Consider the following 21,292-nt stretch of genomic DNA (forward strand, 5'->3'; position numbering starts at 1 on the left):
GAAGAGTTCACTCCAAGCATTGTTTTCTTTTTGTAAAACTAAGGAATACAAACAAAAATATAATTACTAAATAGCCAAATATTCCTTTCAAATTTTCATACACACACATATTAGCCTGTGCATATACACACGCAGCTAGCGCTAGCATAACTTACACAAGGAAAAAGAATGAGCTACGCTAACATGAAATTACATCTTAATAATTATTATATTATTGCATACATATTCACATAAGTGTTAATTATGATATCTGCGTACAACAACCAAAAGAACACTTACGGATGTATTTCTCCAAGGATCCGACATGTATAGAACAGCCGTACAGCAGTATTTCACCATTTGACATGTGTGGGAACTAAACTCATCCACTAGTTAACAACAATAACGTCACAAAATACACTACCCATTTTCGCCACTAAGCAACGTACTCGCACCAACAATGATGCACAGCAGCCTAGCAAAGCAGACTCAGAACAATTCAATTCACATTTAGATTTCTCGACCAGAACACATATCAAAGTGTTTACTCTGCTAAAGGCTGCACATGATTCAGATATGACAGGTAGCAGCAAAGCTACAGAAGGTGAAGACCTGCATTTTAAACCTACTAAGCCTTTCATGCACTAACTAATATTGGCCAAGTATGATTTAAACTGCTGTTACTGATGCAATGAGCATTGTATGGTATGATTGAATCAGCTTCTATTGTGTTTACATTCTATGTGCAGTTTTTTCAGTTACTGTATCAGGTTTGCCACAGTTTATTAATAACATCAGCATCTCTGCTAGGGATGGACTGGGACCAAAAATCGGCCCTGGCATTTTGGCCCAGACCGGCCCACCACATAAGATCACAAATACCACCCGTCCTTGCGCTCCCCTGAATATGTATACCAACTCCTACTCCTTAAAACTACTAACGCTATGTAATGAGTAAGCAAGAAGTTCTCCTGTCACTGTGTGTTTATCTTTCGCGCCGTGCACTGTTACGGACTAGTCCATTTCATTGTGAAAGTAGGGGGTGTTTGTGTAGGGACATTAAACCTCTATGTGATATTTTTTACTTTTGGGCCAGCGTTAGTGTCAATTAAAAAAAAAACAATGGGCTGCCGATCTAGGCCTACCACTTTTATGGGCCGGACAAAAAAAAAGTAAAAAAAAAAAAGTGTCGGCGGTCGGCCCAAAAAGCACATCGGCCCACCGGGGAAGTGCCCGGTATGCCAGATGGCCAGTCCGCCCTTGATCTCTGCACATTTTAATTTTGTAGCCGTTTATTTTTAAAATAAAAATGTAATGGAGAGTCTCTTAAAATTGTAAAGTCGACACAAAATAACGGGCAGAACACAAAAGCAAGGCTCCTTCTGTTTAAGTCTTGACAGAGGAATATAAAACTGTAGCTTATAATAGTCTGTGTTATGCTACGTCACCAGTTATGGAACTCACACATGAAACTTGACTAAAAATGGGTTAAATGGAGGGGAAAAAAAAAAAAAATGTAAAACTATAACCACAGCTTCTGGTTTTGCCTGTGTTAACTGGACATGGTATATGAAATATCATAATCAGCAGAGAACTTCAACATTATTATCAACATATCAGGACACTTAGTCAAAATACTTGATTTCAGGGCCTTCCGGTGTGTGATACGATGGAGTAGGTCGCATTGTCCCTCGCTCCCATCCTTTTCAGTTTTAACCTTCCTTGCAGTCCAGCCAAAGCATTGCAACTAGCCATTTATACATAACTATATTCAGCAGCATCTCGCCACGATGAGAAGATGGTCAGCAAATCGAAGAAAGAGGATCAGAAGAAAAGTGATTCCCTACTGAGCGCCGTGCTAACTGTACTAACGGCTATGTTAGCCGACCACAAGGCCTCGCTTTTGACGGAGCTCAAGTCTTTCCAAGCCAAATTCAACACGCCATTTTCCAAACTCGAGGCGCGGCTAGATCATTTCCAGACTACTATATTGGATCACCAACAGCGTCTCTCATCACTGGAGACATTCACCACATGTCTCCAGCAACACCACAAGCCAAGACATGAAAACCATGGAGGCCGAGCTAGCTGCAGTGACTGAGGTGAACGCTAGGCTACAAGCTAAACTCACCGATCTGGATAACAGATAATAAAAAATAATATAAGGATAGTGGGCCTCCCGGAGAACATTGAAGGTGCTCAGCTGACGGCTTTTTTCTCTCGGCTCCTAGTTGAGGTTCTCTGCAAACAAACACTGGACTCAGCCCCGGAACTGGACCGAGCACACCGCACCCTGGCCCCGGTGGAAAGCCCTGTGCTGTCGTGATGCGATTCCACAGATTTCAGGTCCGGAAGTTGGTCATACGTGAGGCTCATAGGCTTCTGGGCAAGCTGAACTAGAAGGGTTCCCCGATTCACATATTTGAGGACTACTCTCCCGAGGTGGTCGAACAACGCTCCGTATACCGGGATGTGATGAGAGACCTATATAACCTGGGCCTCAGACAAGTTTCGCACAAATGTCTTACCTCTGGTTGAAAAAAGTGAAAACGATTTTGACCGCTGGTGACCTGAGCATGACTATTACGGACAAACAATGGGACCATGCTCTGGCTATGGTCCATTCCTCCTCCATATGTGCTCATTATGGCTTAATCCAATGCAAGGTCATTCATAAAGTTCACTACAAAATTGTCTAAAATATACTCCACTGTCCGAGATGCTTGTAACAGGTGTAACCAGTCCCCTGCCAACCATACTCATATGTTCTGGTCTTGTCCCAAACTAACATCTTTTTGGATGAGCATTTTTGACACCATGAGTAGAGCCTACAGGCACATTATCCCCCCTAACCCTTTATCAGCCATTTTTGGCATTTCCCCTGACGCTGGCCTCCCTGTTGCACTGAGGCGGGCCCTGGCATCTCTGCTAGCTCGGAGACTGATCCTGCTCAACTGCAAGCTTTCCCACCCCCCTACACATGACCGTTGGATTAAAGAGGTGCTCCACAATTTGAAGCTGGAGAAGCTTAGATCTTCTTTGAAAGGCTCTATCTCGACATTCCTATAGACATGGAACCCTTTCCTAGAACTCGCTGATTCCCTCAGCTTATCCCCCAGTTTGGAGAACTGAGCTCCTGCCCTTTTTTTTTTGGTGGTTGTGTGTCCTTATTGGTATATGTTGTTTGTCCCCATTTTGGACCTGTGTTGTTTGTCCCCATTTTGGACCTGTGTTGGGTTGGATGGCGGGTGGGGATTTGAGGGGAAATGTCTTTCCGGTTCCTCTGTGATGTTTTTACCTTGTTTATGTTATGTCACTTCCCAATTGTTAATTGTTAAAATCTAAATAAAAAAAGTTCGAAAAAAAAAATAGAGACTATCTGCTAAAATTTATTTTATGGTCGAGATCAACCAAGGTTATGTGAATCTTATTTTGTATTAGTGGATTTGTTTCGACCGTCTTACATAAAAGGTCTTGATGTATCTGATGTAAATTGTTTTCAATTGGTTTGAACATTACTCTGGTAACTTAAGAATAACTTGGTCTGGTATCTGTTGAGGCGATCATATGTTGTCAAAGACTCCACCTCTGAAGTAGAGAGCAGCCTTCCTGGAGCTCAGTTAGACATCACAGAGCTGTGATCATACGCACCACCATGAAACAGAGCCTGATAACAGCTCTAATTCTCTGCAGCATCAGTAAGTACTGACAATACTTTTCTCTCAACTTTATTACTTCCAGCATTACAACTTATTTGCTTTTTATTATATTTATTAAGAGGTATTGTTTACCTTCCTATAACAAGTCTCTGCTGTTTGTTTCAGGCTGGATCTCTGTCTCAGGTTCTGAGTCTCACACTGAGACTGTGGAGGGTCGGCCGGGTGGAGAAGTCACACTCACATGTTCTAACCCGTCCAGCCGAGACGCTGCAACACTCTGGTTGAGAGTGTTCAACAGAACCAAGGCCAGCTTTATCTCTGCGATGTTCAGCTCTACAGTAAAACCTTTATACAGTAATGGAAGTCAAAATGGAAGATTCAACATGAGTACCAACATCTCCACTCTCTTTCTCCAAATCAAACATGTGGATGTATCTGACTCTGGACTGTATTTATGTGGATTTTACATCGGAGGACCTTTTCATTTCAGCGCAATACACTTCAATGTTAAAGGTAAGATTATAAAAATCCTGTGTTCTGTATTCTTCTTTTTATATATGCCAATATCATAATTGGCAAAAAAGAGCACATTTCATCATTTTAAAACAATAGAGTGATACTATTTTTCAAGGTAAAAATCAGACATGAACTTATCTTGATTTTGTTAAAAGGCAGTGATGATTCTCATGACGACGCTGACAGGAAGTCTGAAAGTAAGATTCTCTGTCACATTTCTTTAGTTGTGCAGAGTGACTGCTAGTCCTTTTAAGATAAAAACAATGTGTCTATCCTAACTTTGGTTAATGTTCTCACAGTTCTCAAGCCCGTAAGTCATAAACATCTTTCTATAATTGCTAATTTATTAATTGCACAAAAAGAACACATGTGGCTATTTGAAAAGATTCCAAATAAGAGAGTGATACAATATTTCAAAGTATAATCAAAAGTAAATGTATCTTTTATTTTGTTAAAAGGCAGCGATGAATCTGATGATGACGACAGGAAGTCTGAAAGTAAGATTCAACATAAAAGATTTAATGTTCTCACAGTTCCTGAGCCAGTAAATGAAAACAGAGTAATTCTATTCTCTTTCTTTCAGCAGAGTCTGATGGAACAGCAAAGCTGATGAGTTTGATCCTGGGAGCTCTGACTGTTCTCCTCTTAATGATCAACATTGGTCTGGTTGTTAAAAACAGGAAACTTCAGAAAGGTACTTCCTGAAAGCTACTCTCTTGTTTTCTATTTTGATTTCTTTACTACTTCTCTAAAATTGTGTGAATATGTTGAAAGAAAAATGTTCAATCAGAATAAGAGTAAAGTAATGATGAATAATGATTGTCAGTGACCTGATTGGACGTTTTGTCTCTTTCATTCAGCTGCCAATGAAGAACAGAATCCACAACAGCCTGAGGTGAATCAACTTTTATCATTTACTTTTATTTGTTTTTATCAGTTTAAATTGTGTCAAGTCATTATCTCTTTCAAGATAAGTGAGTGTGAATATTCTCTTTGACAGAACCAGACCTCTGAAGAGCTGAACTACGCAGCTGTAGCTTTCTGTCCAAAAACAAGAAAAACAAGAGAAGTGGAGTCCAATGTTGTGTATGCTTCTACTAGATAGACTCAGGATGAAACCAGAGAAGAGTTCAGAATAAAACTGATGCTTTATCATATTCATCTGCAGATGGTGGACAGGAGAACTGACATCACTTTGTCAAAAGAAGGACAAAAGATGTGCAACCTTCTTCCTAGTGCCGAGTTTGAATTTTTATCTCTTTTAAAGATGTAATTAGTGCACATCAATACAGAAAGAAGATTTTGTAAATGCTGACTTGATAGCAGTATGTCTATTCCCCTCATTCACTTCCCCTCAGATAATACAAAGCAGCATAAGTCTCAGGGAGGCTGTTTCTGTAAATGTCATGCACCTCATTGGAAAGTACTGCTTGCTGCATTACTTGTCAGAAAGGTGTTATAATATTCTGAGACACGCGGTTAAACCCAACCCAGTGAGAGAACCGTCCTCTTACAGGACCCCTTCTCTCTGTATCAAGATTCATAACTCTTCTAGCACCCACATTCATTCTGGAAACAGGCACCACCTCCCACTTTCACTGTGTTGATCAAAGACGTTATGCAGCACCTAAAACTGGAAAAACTCACGTATACATCGCATGGTTCAGTTGAAACATTTAGTATGACTTGGCAACCCTTCATTGATATAGTAGAAGCTAGGCAATACATATCGCCTTAACTCTCAGCTCTGATAACTACCTGAGGTCTGATGTCAATAAGTATGTGGAGCAGCTTTTTACTTATTATCTAATCTGATTATCCTTATTGTTATCAGCCTGCATTAAAATACAACACGTGCATGTTGCTGTTCATTTACTACTAATAGTACTGTTATTATTTAAAGTTGTGACCATTATTTTTTATAATTATTCATGTGACATTGTTACTGTTATATTGCGGTATGAAGACTGCTGTTCATATTGTTGTTAGAAGTTTGATGAATATATTACAGCAGTTGTTGAGATAATTAGAAAAGTCTGATAAAGTTGCCAAATGTGTTTTAAATGAAGTCTGTTACTAAGGGCAACATATAAAGTGCTGTACATGTGTGTTTCTATAGTGGACCAATGCACCTTCAATTATTTTAGATGATTAATTTTTTTGTATTCTCTAACGACTATATTTTGGGATGATTGTACAATTTTAAGAACATATCCTAATTTTAAAATCAACAAAAATGATAGACTTAGTTCACTGGACCAGTAACTATCTAGTGTTGTAGGCTACTGTAAGGGAGGACACCCCAATGGTTTTTGACCTTATATTTAGCTGGGGGTAAATAACTGATGAACTACATTCATGTTTACAATGTGCATGAAATTTATCACTTAATTATCTTCATAGTTTCTAGATTTTAGAGTCCAATTTCTTCAGTGTCTTTTTATTCTATGTCCATATATACGAGGGAGCAAAGCATATAATATGTAAAGAAGGAAACTCGTCCTCTATAAAATAAAAAATAAAAACACATGAGAAAAAGCGTGGCAGATAATAGCGGACCAACTGAATGATAGTCTAAAAATATACATTTATGAACTACTGCTCTTAACTGAAACCATTCAATGAGTCACTGTCATTTGCAAAAACGAACAGTTGTACACTTTGCTTTAAAGCGAGCAGTAGAAGTTAATATGACTTAGGTAATTTATATTTTAGCCCATGAGAGAGAGAGGGAGGAACAGAGTGAAAGAGATATTCATGCATCATATTCTAGCGTTGTAGAAAATTGATCTTCATGGTAAATGTCCTGAGTAGCATTATCTTCTGCTTACTTTTAAGGCAAAAAGTACAATTGTTAATTTATGCAAATGATTAGTAGCCTAATCCTTCAATGGTATGATTATGACTGTTCCAATTCAGAACAGTGGTCAGTTAATGTATATTTTTTGGCTACATACGCATTCAGTCGGTCTGCCAGGCTTTCTCTCGCTGTTTCATTACAGCGGTCGTGTTTCTTTTTAACAAATAATGTTTTTCACGTCATCATACTTCCATAAGAAGCTGCTGCTCACTCTGTATAAAGTATGAACAATGCGTATTCTCCATTTTAGCATCAGTAAATCTGTTATCCACCGTGCGGTCTGTTAAGGAAAGCCATGAACGTGCATCTATCCAAATTACTTCAGCCTGGCTCGACCTAGTCGCTCCTCCTCAGCCTGGCTTGGCCTTCGTAAAACGCACCAAGGCTGCACAGATCAGACTAGGTCAAGCCTCGCTGTATCAGTTATCCTGGATTTATAAATTCTGCTTTTGTGAAACAGCCCCTAGGTTGTGTTTGTGTCTGTGTATGTTAATGTTTTTGTAAAACTATTTCTATAATATTTTATAGAATTTGTATGCAATGTTTGCTTTCTAAAATACCAATAAATAGAAGTTTAAAAAAAAAAAAGAAAGGTTTTAACAATCATTAACCCCAGTTTGCGGAACGACCAACAAATCCACCAATTTTATGGATTTTTGGTAAACTCAGCTACAGAGTGTGTGTGATTCGGTGTGTGACTCTGAATACTCTGATTTACAGGATCTGGGCTCAGATGAACTGAACTACGCAGCTCTAAATTTCCAGGCGAAACCTAAAAGAAGCCGCAGGCCTGCATCAGAGAGAGAGATGGAGACACATGTTGTGTATGCTGCCACCAGATAGACTCAGGAAACATCTGGAACTGCAGCTCAGAGTAAAACTGATGCTTCATCATGTTAATCTGCTGATGTGTTTTTATGTGTGGGTGGCAGGTGGAAGGATTCATTGGCATAAAATAAATTTGGAATAATGTTTCTGTATTTACTGGCTTATGTGTCTCTCTCTCTGTCAGAGTGTTCATCTTTGATATTTTTGTCTGATGACACTGATGGCTGCCAAACTTAGTTATAGGGCGTGTGAAATGGTCTAGAGGGAGGAGTGAGTGATAATCACTTGTCTGACAGGAAGAGACAGCACTGTGTGGTCTGAGAACAAGTGAGGTAAAGATCATGAGGCGTCTGAAGTCAACGCTCTGTGGAAAGTATAAAAAGGAAAGAGTGATAGTACAGACAAGCAAAGAAAACAGGCCACACCCTCCTACAACCGCGATAGCTGCACCTGATTGGACAAACGCTTCACGCTAGACTGTCTACTCCTGAATTTTGAAACAGACCATAGTGGCATTATTTTACAAAAATAGTTCTCCGAAATGGGTTTCTGAAAACAGTTTATGCCAAAAATAGGCTATGTAGTTGATTAATCTGTCTTCATTTCAGATCGACAGTCAGTTTGAAAAGATTTTCATGGCTTTTTGAGAGGCATTTGCATAAAGTAGCCTGGATTAAATTTGATGCAAAAGATGGGCGGGCAACTCAACCCCCCGCTTCTTCAAAGTCCCTGCAACGTTACCAGAATGCATTGCACGGCTGCTCCCATTAAAAAAAGAATGGGAAGTGGGGAAATGTTGCTTGACAGTGGACACGTACTATTACCTTTGCTGCACGTCATACCCCCTCTCTCTCCCCTTTTATTACTTCAGCTGTCCTGTTAATAAAGGCCTAAAAATGCCCAAAAAATAATCTTAAAAAAAAAAATAAAAAAAAAATACACACGTCTATTGTCGCTGGCCGTTCGACAGCAGGCAAGACGTGAAAGCATGAGAGCATATAGTCAATTTACCAAAAGATACCCCAATATCGTATATATGTGTCCTCTACTTTCAGTCGGGCAGCAAGACCCTCCACTTCTGAGACGCTCTAGGTGTGGTATGGCGCGAAGCAGAGAAGGGACAAAACCGCGCCGCAGCCGGAACGCGTCACTTCTGCGTCTGGTGGAATTTCAGGGTTAGAGTAGCGATCCATTTAATAGTTGATGAGATCAGGCTGTTATCATGAACTATTCATACATATAGCCATGGGAATTAATGCACTGTAACTCAAATGTATTACACATATTTATTGCTGTTTGCTGTTAACTGTAAAGTCCACTAAACTTCGTGTCACAAAGAAGTTAACGGGAAAACACAAGACTTTCACCCAGGAATTGTGTTCATCTTCCACGTGGTGCGCTGTACCTGGCTCACAATCACCTTTTCTCGGCTAAATGTCACTGTGAAGACCACTAACCGGGTTTGCCGTAATTTCCTAATGAATTGTTGTGCATAGGTTTTCAAAATGATGTCATACAAACCCCCTATCGAAGTGGTGGGCCAAATGACCGACCAATCACCATCGCTCTATTAAAAACACATCCCCTTGTCAAGTTTCCACTTACATTAGTACAAATTGTAACTGAATTTTCTGAAAATGTGTTCACATTCCCATCCACTAATGCTAATGTTAGTGAACGGGGATATATTCATTAATCATTGCAGATTAAAAGAGTACCAATCAAATCTCGACATTTCTAACAAGTGATGTTTAAGTCACATACTTCATGCACGTGATGATTCATTAGCCGAGTTGGTTTCCAGTGGACTAAGTGGCATTTCGTTATTACAGTTTTTCTCATTTGCTAAGACACACTAAATGAAACTGGGATCCGCTTTATCTTCATCATCACATTATTAGCACAGCAGAAGTCTTCTCTTGCAAATGTTTTAACACTTTTTCATTTGTTTCACACATTTTTCACACCCTTTGTCAAAACAGTTACCACAGATCTCATTGAAAGACCCCGAACTCTATTGGATTCACTGTGGTGAACAAAAGGAAAACATCTATTCACAGCTGATAGAAAGTACTTGCATAATTAGAAAACTCTATGCACCTGTGTGAAACTCATTTGCACAACTCTTCAATCAGCAATCAGTCCTCATCCATCTATAAAAGATGCCACCTCTGTGTTGCTATTTGCAAGCATGGATCAAAGAGGCCATAGAGTAAGAGGCCATGGCAGAGGGGCCAGAGGAAGAGGAGCCTGTATGCGTGGTGGAGGAGCTGCAGCAGCAAGAGGACAAAATCGAACTCAAGTTTCAAATGAAATTCGGGCAACAATTATTGACCATGTCATCAATCATGGCTTGTCCTTTAGAGAGGCTGGACAAAGGGTCCAGCCCATTCTGACTCGGAGCACTGTGGCATCTATTGTCAGGCTTTTTCGGAATGAGAACAGCTAATTCACAGTGTTACTGTAATGTATACCACTGTGTATTTCAGCTTTACTGTATTGCCCTGTTAGCAGAACAAACTGTGTCTACAGTAATGCAGATGTTTTATCAATCCCATTTATGTGACTGTCATACAGTAATGTCAATTTTGACATGCTTTTAGCTTTTACTTTATAGGCTCCACACATTACCACACACTGGTGGCAGAGGAAAGATGTTTAGTATTGAACAGGAGTCTGCCATTGTAGATATGGTAGTGGCAAACAATGCAATCAGACTGCGTGAAATCCAGGCAGCAGTAATTGCATATCAGGGAGCATTTAGAAATATAAACAGTGTGAGTTTGGCAACTATAGATTGAGTCCTTAAACGCCACCATGTCAGAATGAAGCAGCTGTACCGAGTTCCATTTCAAAGAAACTCTGACATCGTAAAGGAGGCACGATTCCAGTATGTGCAGGTACAGATTTTGTTATTGTAATACCTTGGTTACCATAGTTACATGCGACTGGAATACTGTAATTTGCTTTATGAATTTGTTCTTTTTCTTAGAGAATAATGGAGCTTGAAGCTGAAGGGGCACATCACAAATTCATTTTTGTGGATGAAGCCGGCTTCAACCTCTGTAAAGTGAGGAGACGCGGGAGGAACATCATTGGGCAGAGGGCCACTGTCACAGTGCCAGGTCAGAGGGGTGCCAATATCACCATGTGTGCTGCCATCTCCAATGATGGGGTCCTTTGCCACATACCAACCATTGGCCCATACAATACAGAACGCCTCATCACATTTCTTGATTCATTGAAAGAAATACTGATTCCACCCGAAGAGAGAGGGCTGTTGAGGCCTGGCATGACTCTGTATGTCATAATTTGGGACAATGTGGCTTTCCATCACTCTCGCCTTGTGAACGAATGGTTTGCAGCACAGCCTTGTATTATGATGCACTTCCTTCCTGCATACTCCCCTTTTCTGAACCCAATCGAGGAGTTCTCTGCTTGGAGGTGGAAGGTGTATGAGCACCGGCCATATGAGCAGATGCTCCTCCTGGAGGCAATGAATGCAAGTTGCCTGGCAATAGGTGCAGAGGACTGCCAGGGATGGATGCGCCATGCAAGGAAGTATTTCCCTCGGTGCATTGCAAGGGAAAACATTCAATGCGATGTTGATGAGAACCTGTGGCATAATCGTCAAGAACGAATGGACTAAATGTGAAAGATAAAATATATCTTTTTTTTTTAAAGGTATTTCCACCCATAAGTTTCCTTTGGTGGCTTTTTTCTTTTTTTTCAGTATCCATTTGAGTTTGTAAAGTGTCATATATCATATTGATGGTGGTATTTTGTATTTTGTTGTCCATTGTGTAATGATTGATTGGAAGAATAAATTAATTTGACCACAAGTTGTGGTGTTTGATGGAAATATTTGCTTATGTTGCATGCTTTTAATGTTTTGTGAGTGTTAGAGCATTTTGCTAACAAAATGAGTCATTTTGGCCATTGAGCTTCAGTTTTATCCTGTGTGTTAACTGTTTTGAAAATGTGATGTCAGAGTGGGCAAATGTGTTTAAGCAATTGAGACAAACTGTATTGATACACCATCTTATTCCATTTCAGCCAAGCATAAAAACTGTTTGTTTAAGTTTCAACAATTGCTATTATGTAAAGCAACTGAAAGGGCTTCAATGTATGTGGAGAATGGTACAGAAATCTAAGAAAAAGACATGTTGGACAGATTTGTGCATCAACAGGAAAACTATTTAAACACAAAGATACAGAGTGAATGAACCCTTTACTAACATTATTATATAGGAGTAGGTCTCTGGTAGAAGATCATAACTTGACTCATGGAAACCTTTAGAATGAACCCAAACACTATCCAGAGAATGTAGCATGCACCAAATGACAAAGATGTAACGTGTTATCATAAGAGTCTTCGAGAACCAAACGTTCTGAGCCTAAATACAGTATGTGCAAAGACATTGCATTGGTAGGTTGGTGTGAGCGGCAAGATGAAAAAAAAGACACCCCGCCTCTCTAAACTCCTTTATAAGAGCTCAGCGGCACAAACTATCTTTGCAGTGACACGTTTAAACTCAGAATGAGGAGCTTCACCTTGATAACAGCTTTACTTCTCTGCAGCCTCAGTAAGTACTGATGCTTGGTTATTGTCAGCACCAAATCATCTAACAAATAACCCACCAGAATTTCAACTTTCAAATAAGAACTGAGTTATTGTTGTTGTTGCCTTAATACAGTAAGTGCTGCATTATACGCTCAGGGATGAATCTCTTTCTGTCTCTGCTGTTTGTTTCAGGCTGGATCTCTGTCTCAGCTTCTGAGTCTCACACTGTGGAGGTCCAGTCTGGTGGAGACGTCACTCTGATGTGCTCCAACATTTCCAGTGTTCCAACTACAACAGAATGGTTCAGAGTGATCAACAGAACCAAGCTCAGCTGTGTCTCCTCTATGAATCCATATGATAGCAATGCTTCCTTCTGTGATGGATTTCAAAACGGATTTGAGATGAACTCCAACATCTCTACTGTCTTTCTTAAAATCAAGAGAGTGGATTTATCTGATTCTGGACTGTATTTCTGTGGAATTTACATAGGCAGACATACAGTCATTGTCAATGCAACATATTTAAAGGTTCAAGGTAAGATTGTAGTAAAGCCTCAGATCTGTTTCCATCATATTAACAGTTTATATCACATTTATTGTCAGTCATATGAAAACAGCATGAAGACAAACCAATACGTGTCAAATTATTTAATTTATACTGTTTATGTTTTAAAGGTAACAGTGAATCTGATTTTGGATTGGACTTAAATACTAAAAGTAAGGTTCTCCTTTTACATTGTGCAAGTTACCACAGAGTCACACAGTCATTTACAGTTTTCTTGATTGCTTTGATGCAGCAGTCAACTCAAACTCCACATTTTCAAAACAGTTAACACACAGGCCGAAACAGTGGTGCTCATGGTCAAAATGATACATTTTGTTTGCAAAAGGCTCTAACCGTGCCAAAACATTTAAAATATGCAACAAAAGCAAATTTTGCCTTCAAACAACACAACTTGCAAACAAGTGTATGAGCTCTTCCAATCAACCATTACACAGTGGACAACAAAGTACTAAATACAGCACTCGACTGCGAATCAGTGCGTCATTGCTTGTCACTGTAGCCTATTACTGTACGTAGCTTTCATGCCAGTGACATTTGTTGTCAAATTTGCCTTCTTGCAAAGAATTGGATCCAGAATCAGAAATGCTTGGATACAAATTTTATTGATTCCATTGATTCTTATTTTCAAACTGTGGCTGAAAACTGAAATACTGTAAATATTACACAAAATACATGTAAACCAAAATAAAATCTCTAACAGTAAAGTATAAACATCTGTTACGGTAGAGTAAGAAATAGCCACTATTGATACTCCGTCTCTTCTGTCTTGGCGATGGGGCCACACGGCCTAACCCTGCAGACTGATTGCTAATTGAAGATTTGTGTGAAGGAGTGTCAAACAGGTGCTTCAGTGATTTCATACTGATGTAGGTAGTTTCTTAAAGTTAGGAACAGATGGTTTCTGTTTGGTTACCATAGCTAAAACAATGGTGTTTGGACTGCTTGAATGACATCTGTGTTAACTGTTCTGCAAAAGGGTGGGGAAATGTGTCAATCCAATGAGAAAGGGTTAACACATTTGCAAGAGGTGTCTTCTGCTCCGCTGAGACAGTGATGATGAAAACAGAGTGGATCCCAGTTTCCTTAAGCAGGTCAAAGAAATCAAGAAAAACTGTAAATCTCAACCATCTCTTTTAAAAACAGACTCTATTCTGTCATTTGTCTTGTAGAGGAGTCTGATGGAATGACAAACGTCATGATTGTGATCCTGGGTGCTCTGACTGTTCTGACTGTTTTCCTCACTATAGTCGTCATTGTTCTGGCTGTTAAAATCAGGAGACTCCAGACAGGTACAGTTGATCTATAATTTGATGAATAAATCCAAAGCAAAGTATATGTACAGTAAAAATGAACTACTGAAACTTTCGATCTTTTTTCCCCCTTTAGCTGTGAATGAAGAACTGCAGCCAGAAAGAAACCAGGTGAACCCAGCATTAACTTATATAAACTGTGTGTTATGGTTTTAAAGATGCTCAACCAGAAGATATCTTGTCATGAGAGAGAACATGTAGCCTTCCTGCCAGTTAGAAAATGATAATTTAAAACTAAAATATAACCACTGTAGGATGCAGCGATTTGAGTTATGTTAATGAACGTTTGTCATATTTGACAATGTGGCCTATGTCTAAATGGTGTTTGAGCAAACTCGGTTTCAATCATTAAACAGTTTTTTGTATTTTTAATGTGTAACCCAGCTGGGATTTTATTCAAAATCATGTTTAGCTAAACTGGGGATAACAATTATTAATTGTTAACGATTCCTTTGTGGAAGAACAGCACATCCACAAATTTCACAGAGTTTTGGCTAAATCAGTTACAGAGTGTGTGTGATTCAGTGTGTGACTCTGAATACTCTGATTTACAGGATCTGGGCTCAGATGACCTGAACTACGCAGCTCTAAATTTCCAGGCGAAACCCAAAAGAAGCAGCAGGCCTGCATCAGAGAGAGAGCTGGAGCCACATGTTGTGTATGCTGCCACCAGATAGACTCAGGAAACATCTGGAACTGCAGCTCAGACTGGAACTGATGCTTCATTATGTTAATCTGCTGATGTGTTTTTGTGTGTGGATAGTGTGTGGAAGGAGTCATTGGCATTAAATAAATTTAGAATAATGTCTCTGCATTTACTGTTTGTTGTTCCTCTCGGTCTATCTCTTGGTCAAAGTGTTCGTCTTTCTTATTTTGTCTGAGAGGAAAAAGAGCATGCTTAATGTGTGATAGAGAAAGACGCAGAAAGGACACTGATGGCTGCCAGACTTATTTATAGGGCGGTTGAAATGGTGTGTGGAGGGAGGAGGGAGTAATACACATCACTTGTCTGACAGGAAGAGACAGCACAGTGTGGTCTGAGAACAACTGAGGTAAAGATCATGAGGTCTTTGAATCAACGCTCTATGGAGAGTGAAAAAGAAAGCAGTGGAACTACTCTACTTGTTTATGAAAATAATTAAACTAGCTGTACAATTGCTCAAATCGCTCATCCCTTTAAATAAACTCCCTTAACTACTTTATCTTTGTACATTACGTCATCATTTGCATTCAAAACTGTACAGAGAGGCCTGATACAACTGCTTCATTTTTATTTTGTAGGCAAGTACAGTGGAATAAGTAAGTGGAAGTCTCATAATCTAGGTCTCTCCGAGCTAGGTACGTTAGCATGCTAACATGGTCACAGTATCAATGATAGGGGACATCACATGTCATAGCAATCCATCCAACAGTTGCTGAGATATCTGACTTAAAACCACGAACATCAACCTCACAGTGGTGCTAGAGGAAGAGTCAGGGGATCTCTACAGTCATTATGCTTCATCCTCTGGGGACCATGAATATCTGTACCAGATGTCATGACAATAATAGTTGTTGAGATATTTCAGTCACCAGGACAGATTTGAGCATCAACAGGAAAACTCCATAGTGTTGGGTTTTTATATTTATAACATTGTTATATGGGAAACGTTTCTGAGCTTAAATATGTGCAATGGCATTGCATTGGCAGGTCGCTGTGCGGAAAAAAAAAAAAAGACACCCCGCCTCTCTAAACTCCTTTATAAGAGCTCAGTGGTACAAACTATCTTTGCAGTGAAACGATTAAACTCAGAATGAGGAGCTTCACCTTGATATCAGCTTTACTTCTCTGCAGCCTCAGTAAGTACTGATGCTTGGTTATTCTCAGCACCAAATCATCTAACAAATAACCCACCAGAATTTCAACTTTCAAATAAGAACTGAGTTATTGTTAATGTTGCCTTAATACAGTAAGTGCTGCATTATACGCTCAGGGATAACTCTCTTTCTGTCTCTGCTGTTTGTTTCAGGCTGGATCTCTGTCTCAGCTTCTGAGTCTCACACTGTGGAGGTCCAGTCTGGTGGAGACGTCACTCTGATGTGCTCCAACATTTCCAGTGTTCCAACTACAACAGAATAGTTCAGAGTGATCAACAGAACCAAGCCCAGCTGTGTCTTCTCTATGTACGGGTCTGATGGCAAACCTTCCTTCTCTGATGGATTTCAAAATGGATTTGAGATGAGCTCCAACATCTCTGTCTTTCTTAAAATCAAGAGAGTGGATTTATCTGACTCTGGACTGTATTTCTGTGGGTTTTACATAGGCAGACATACAGTCATTGTCAATGCAACATATCTAAAAGTTCAAGGTAACATTGTAGTTAAGCCTCAGAGATCTGTTTCTCATCATATTTACAGAATATCTCACATTTATTGTCACAGTAGTATGAAAACAGCATAAAGTCAAACAAGAAATCAATACGTGTCAAATTATGTAATATTTTGTTTTTTTTAAAGCTAACGAATCAGATTTTGGAGTGGATGTAAAGTAGGGCCCTATGATTTCCGCGATGCGGAAAACATGGACGGAATCGCGGAATCTACACATGAAAATGGAATTCTGTTATACACGCGGAATCGCACGGAATTTGCATATATTTTGTTGACATATTAAATAAACAATTTTTTTTTTTTTTACTTCCTTCTCATTTTTCAGTTTAAAAACAACAAGCGGAGACAGGTCTCAACAACAAGCAGAGACAGGTCTCTACCTAAACCGTGGCCAAATGGCACAGCCTGTTGCCTAGTAACCATACGTCATCACGTTCACGTTGAGTTTGTTGCGAGGGAAAAAATGTCGAAGCGAGTGGCGCCTCCCGACAACCATTTGAAATCAAAAGTTCATCTCAAGAACAAAGCTAGCTACATCTCCAGTGGGAAAATCCCTCCAGGTTACCATGGAGACAACGACTACATCAATAGATGCAAGGCATGAGTTTGTGGAAGATTTTGTTGCAACCAGTGTTGCCACAGTTACTTTGAAAAAGTAACTTAGTTACTTTACAGATTACTTGATTTTAAAAGTAACTAAGTTAGATTACAAGTTACTTTATTAGTTACATTCAGCAGCTGCTGACAACACCCCCACAGCCTCAACATAAAAATGACAACCGGTTTACTGTGAGGCAGCTCAGCATTAACAGTAGTAGGGATCTTGTTTATTATGGCACGAAACGAAGGCGAGTCAACCGTGTTTAAGGGGAGCATTTCCTCTACAACATACTGCCCGACCAAATACTTCAACTCTCCCCCACTTACTGGTTTTGCACCGAAGTCCAGCTTTTGTTGTTTGGGTGGTGGGGGACCTTCTGCTCTCTGCTTCGCATCACCTGGTGGGACTTGCTCTGTAAGTTTGACTGCAGTGCTGCGACTCCAAATGTTTCTTCAAATTTGACGTAGTATTTTTGTAGCTAGATAGCACTTTGTCGCCACCAGCAGTCGCCATCACGCATAGTGATTTGGATAAGTAACTTTAATCTGATTACTGGTTTGGAAATAGTAACGCGTTAGATTACTCGTTACTGACTAGAAAACTCGTTACTCAGATTAGAGTAACGCGTTACAAGTAACGCGTTACCCGGCATCACTGGTTGCAACGTGTGCTGAAGCTGACATACCGCTAGAGAAAATGAAAAGGTTTAAATCATTAACCAGGGCCAGTACAGATTCTACACTGCCTTCTGAAAAAAGTAGTTCCAGTGTGTGAGATATGTGATACTAAATACTTTATTGATCTACAGAATGTGGACTCTGATGATCTGAACTCTGCAGCTCTGAGGTTCCTTCCAAACACAACAAGGATCAGGAGGTCTGCATCAGAGAGAGAAGTGGAGACTCAGGTTCTTTATAGTAGATAGACACAAGCAGCAATAGGACTGCAACTCTCAGTGGAACTGATGCTCTATATTCATCTGCTGCCAGAGTCAATGGCAACAATCTTTTATTAAATAAAGTTCCTATACTCATAGTCAGTTTGCATTTTCTTCCTTGTGTTTCTTTCCGTCTCTCTCTCAGCAAAAAGTCTCTGTCTCTCTCATTGTGTCTGCCTCCGATCTTTATCTGAGAGGAACAACAACATATCTGATGTTTGATGAGGAGGAGCCACAAAGACACCGATGACGATGATGAAGTCAAACTTAGTCATATGGAGAGTCTAATGCGTCTAGTGCTCAGACAGCACAGTGTGGTCTGAGCACAACTGACATCAAAGTGACGAGCCCAGGCTAGCAAAGTATAAAAAGAAACAAAAATATGTCAGCTTCTGTATTTGTAGACTGGAAGTATAGTAAATAAATAAATATATAACTAGCGATAGAATGAACCAGCGCCCTGCAGTGCCAAACATGTTCTGTATGAGTTCCATCACAGGAAGTCTTCAGCCATGACCACAAACACCAAATGACTCGCTGTTTTCAATAACCAAGAATAATGCTGCTTTAAAAACCTGTCATCACACCCCTGGTGCCTAGTTTCACGGTCTTTGAAGCCATGTCGTTCAGTTTACTGTTACCTTGTTTTAGAGTAACCCCTGGATTCTATGCCAACATGTTGTGTATTCTGCATTAGACTTTAATTTAAAAGATCCTTACTGATCCTCTCTTTGTATTTGTATAAATACCCAGTGTATTAATCATAGGGCATTAAGATCACTTTTTTAATCTAATTTTGTGGAAGGAAATTAAATATTAATGTAAATATATTACTTCTTCCAACTGTTTGGATTCAATTCTCACATGCGTCTCTCAGTCTCTGTCTTTTTTTATTATCTTTGTATTCTCCTTGATGGTAATCTGAAGATGAAAAAACTAAAGATATGAGGTTTGGTGGAGGAGGAGCCAGTGAAGGAAACTGATCTCTGTCAAATGTCCTTATAGGGAGAGTCTGCAGGGAGGTACACTGTATTGATTCTCTATCTGGATGTACTGACTTTTTATTTTTTAATTGTCTCTATTGTACAGTATGCTGACATAGTGAATGTGTACATATATGAGAAATACAAAGGGGTAGCTTCCTGACTTGGCTGTGTTTGCATGCACATACAGTATGGGCAACAACAAGTATTGTGCCCCCACCTCGTTATTTTCCACTGTGGTTTTAACACTTTGTGTATCGGCTAAAGTGAAAGCCACAGGAAGACTGGCCTTCTGCTCTCTGCAATAAAACCACAAGCATTAAAAGATGCACTACTTTTCACACAAAAGCTGTCCAATTTCCTCACACTCATTTCACTCTTTTACCTTCATACATCTGCACCTGAAAATATGCCTCGTGCAGCCTCATACCTGCACAGCCAGATGACAGTGTCATTAAACAGAGCTAGCAGCCTCCCACTGGTATGTGGACAACATACTCATACACACTATATTTGGTGATTCCCAAACAGCTGAGTCATTAAAGAATCAAACTCACTGGATGGTTGGGTGGGTGCTATGAGTGACAGTGGTTTCTTCCTGGTAGATATGTAAATGAGACCACTGTTTTAATCAGTTATAAATGACTGCAGTACAGATTCTGGCCAGCAGTGGCAGCATTGAGCACAGAGCTGCTGAGCAGCACTCCAGCTGGTGAAGGAGGAAGAAATCCAGTGCCATCTTGGAGTTTGTGAAGACTTTAATGGCAGAAACCTCTGTCACCAGAGACTTTACAGCCACTTAATTTCATTTCTTTATGCCAGTCCTCAGGGCCACTTCTAATGTCATGTCATGGTGAAACAATGTTTGGAGTGTTACTGTCTCCCTTGTCACCAGAACCAATGTGATTTTGTGATAAGGTTCCAGTATTTATGTAAAATGTACATCTTTCTGTTAATGATGACTTCCTATTGTTTCTTTATTGTTCCTTTCAAACTGTTTCTGTCACTTTGCCCATTGGACACAGATGACTGTGACAGAGTGGAGCAGTGAGTGAGGTACACATCACTTGTTTGACAGGAAGAGACAGCAGTGGTGTCTGAGCACGCTTTTAAAGTTGATAATGTGTCTAAAAATATAAATTAACCACAGGCCTAGATTCTGTCATGTAGAGAAAAAAAGACAATCTGCGGCTAGATGTTTTGGAAAGACGCTAACCAGCAGGCAACAAATAGCAACAGTAAAGTCTCAACCACAGGAAGACTAGTGATCACACATAACCACACACATCAAAAGACTAGCAGTTTTTATAAGATCAAGAATGATGCTACCTAATGAGTATCCAGTATTTATCAACCCCTTCTGACACTGTTTGAACATCAATATCTGATTTCAGACTTGAGGAAAGATACAAACTCACACGTGCACAACCAGATATGAGAGCATTTACTGTGTGCATCTTAAAAGAAGAAAGAAGTCAATGAAGCTGCATTTTGGCAATCTGAGAGCTACACAATGAATGAATCGGGGCCTGCCCACTGAGTCACCTGTGCAAGTCCACACACACACACACACACACACACACACACACACACACAGAGTTGTGGGTGGTGGTGACAAACTCAACCAATCACATGTTTAGAGTACAGTCTAGCTCTTATTTTTAACAAACTCTGAGTCTAACCCTGATGTCTGAGTTGATTTACCCTGAGATAGGAAACTGAGTTTTCGGTTTCAGAACAGCTGATATGAGTTGGTTCAATCAACTCAGAGTAGGTTCACCACCACTATAAAAAGGCAGCATGAATGGAGCCATGATACTACGATTCACCATGGCAACAACCACAAACAAACTGGTCGGCGGAAATACTCATGCGCACATACAGCGAGTTAAAAAAAATAAAAAATAAAAAAAGGCGGCTGCTGCAAAAGAGAGAATTTGCGTGGGAGAAAATTGCTGCTAGAGTAAATGCGTATATTCCAATATAGTGTATATCATATTTAATCATAAGTATAGCCTAATATTACTGGTGAAATGGTATTGAACCTATAATCTATTTCATTTCTGCGGACGAAAAAGTACTACGCCTACTAATCCCATTCTGAGGCTGTAGCACCATCAT

General features: G+C 39.7%; 2 protein-coding genes across 3 annotated transcripts in view; both read left to right on the top strand.

The window, feature by feature from the left end:
• The window catches only part of LOC116042298, a 28,923-nt gene that overhangs the window by 5,606 nt on the left and 2,025 nt on the right, over positions 1-21,292 (top strand). The window lies entirely within an intron of this gene.
• Positions 3,521-18,290, top strand: LOC116042318. Of its 2 annotated transcripts, XM_035994086.1 has the most exons (7): positions 3,521-3,677; positions 3,804-4,151; positions 4,310-4,351; positions 4,613-4,651; positions 4,738-4,848; positions 5,015-5,049; positions 18,060-18,290. In XM_035994086.1, the coding sequence occupies exons 1-7, from the start codon at positions 3,635-3,637 to the stop codon at positions 18,174-18,176; spliced, it is 735 nt and encodes a 244-aa protein (XP_035849979.1). In that variant the 5' UTR covers positions 3,521-3,634; the 3' UTR covers positions 18,177-18,290. The 2 variants fall into 2 exon arrangements, with proteins under 2 accessions (XP_035849979.1, XP_035849980.1); XM_035994087.1 differs by lacking the exon at positions 4,310-4,351 and having other exon boundaries at positions 4,741-4,848.

The sequence above is a fragment of the Sander lucioperca genome, chromosome 17 (genome assembly GCF_008315115.2).
Source record: "Sander lucioperca isolate FBNREF2018 chromosome 17, SLUC_FBN_1.2, whole genome shotgun sequence".
Classification (NCBI taxonomy): Eukaryota; Metazoa; Chordata; class Actinopteri; order Perciformes; family Percidae; genus Sander; species Sander lucioperca.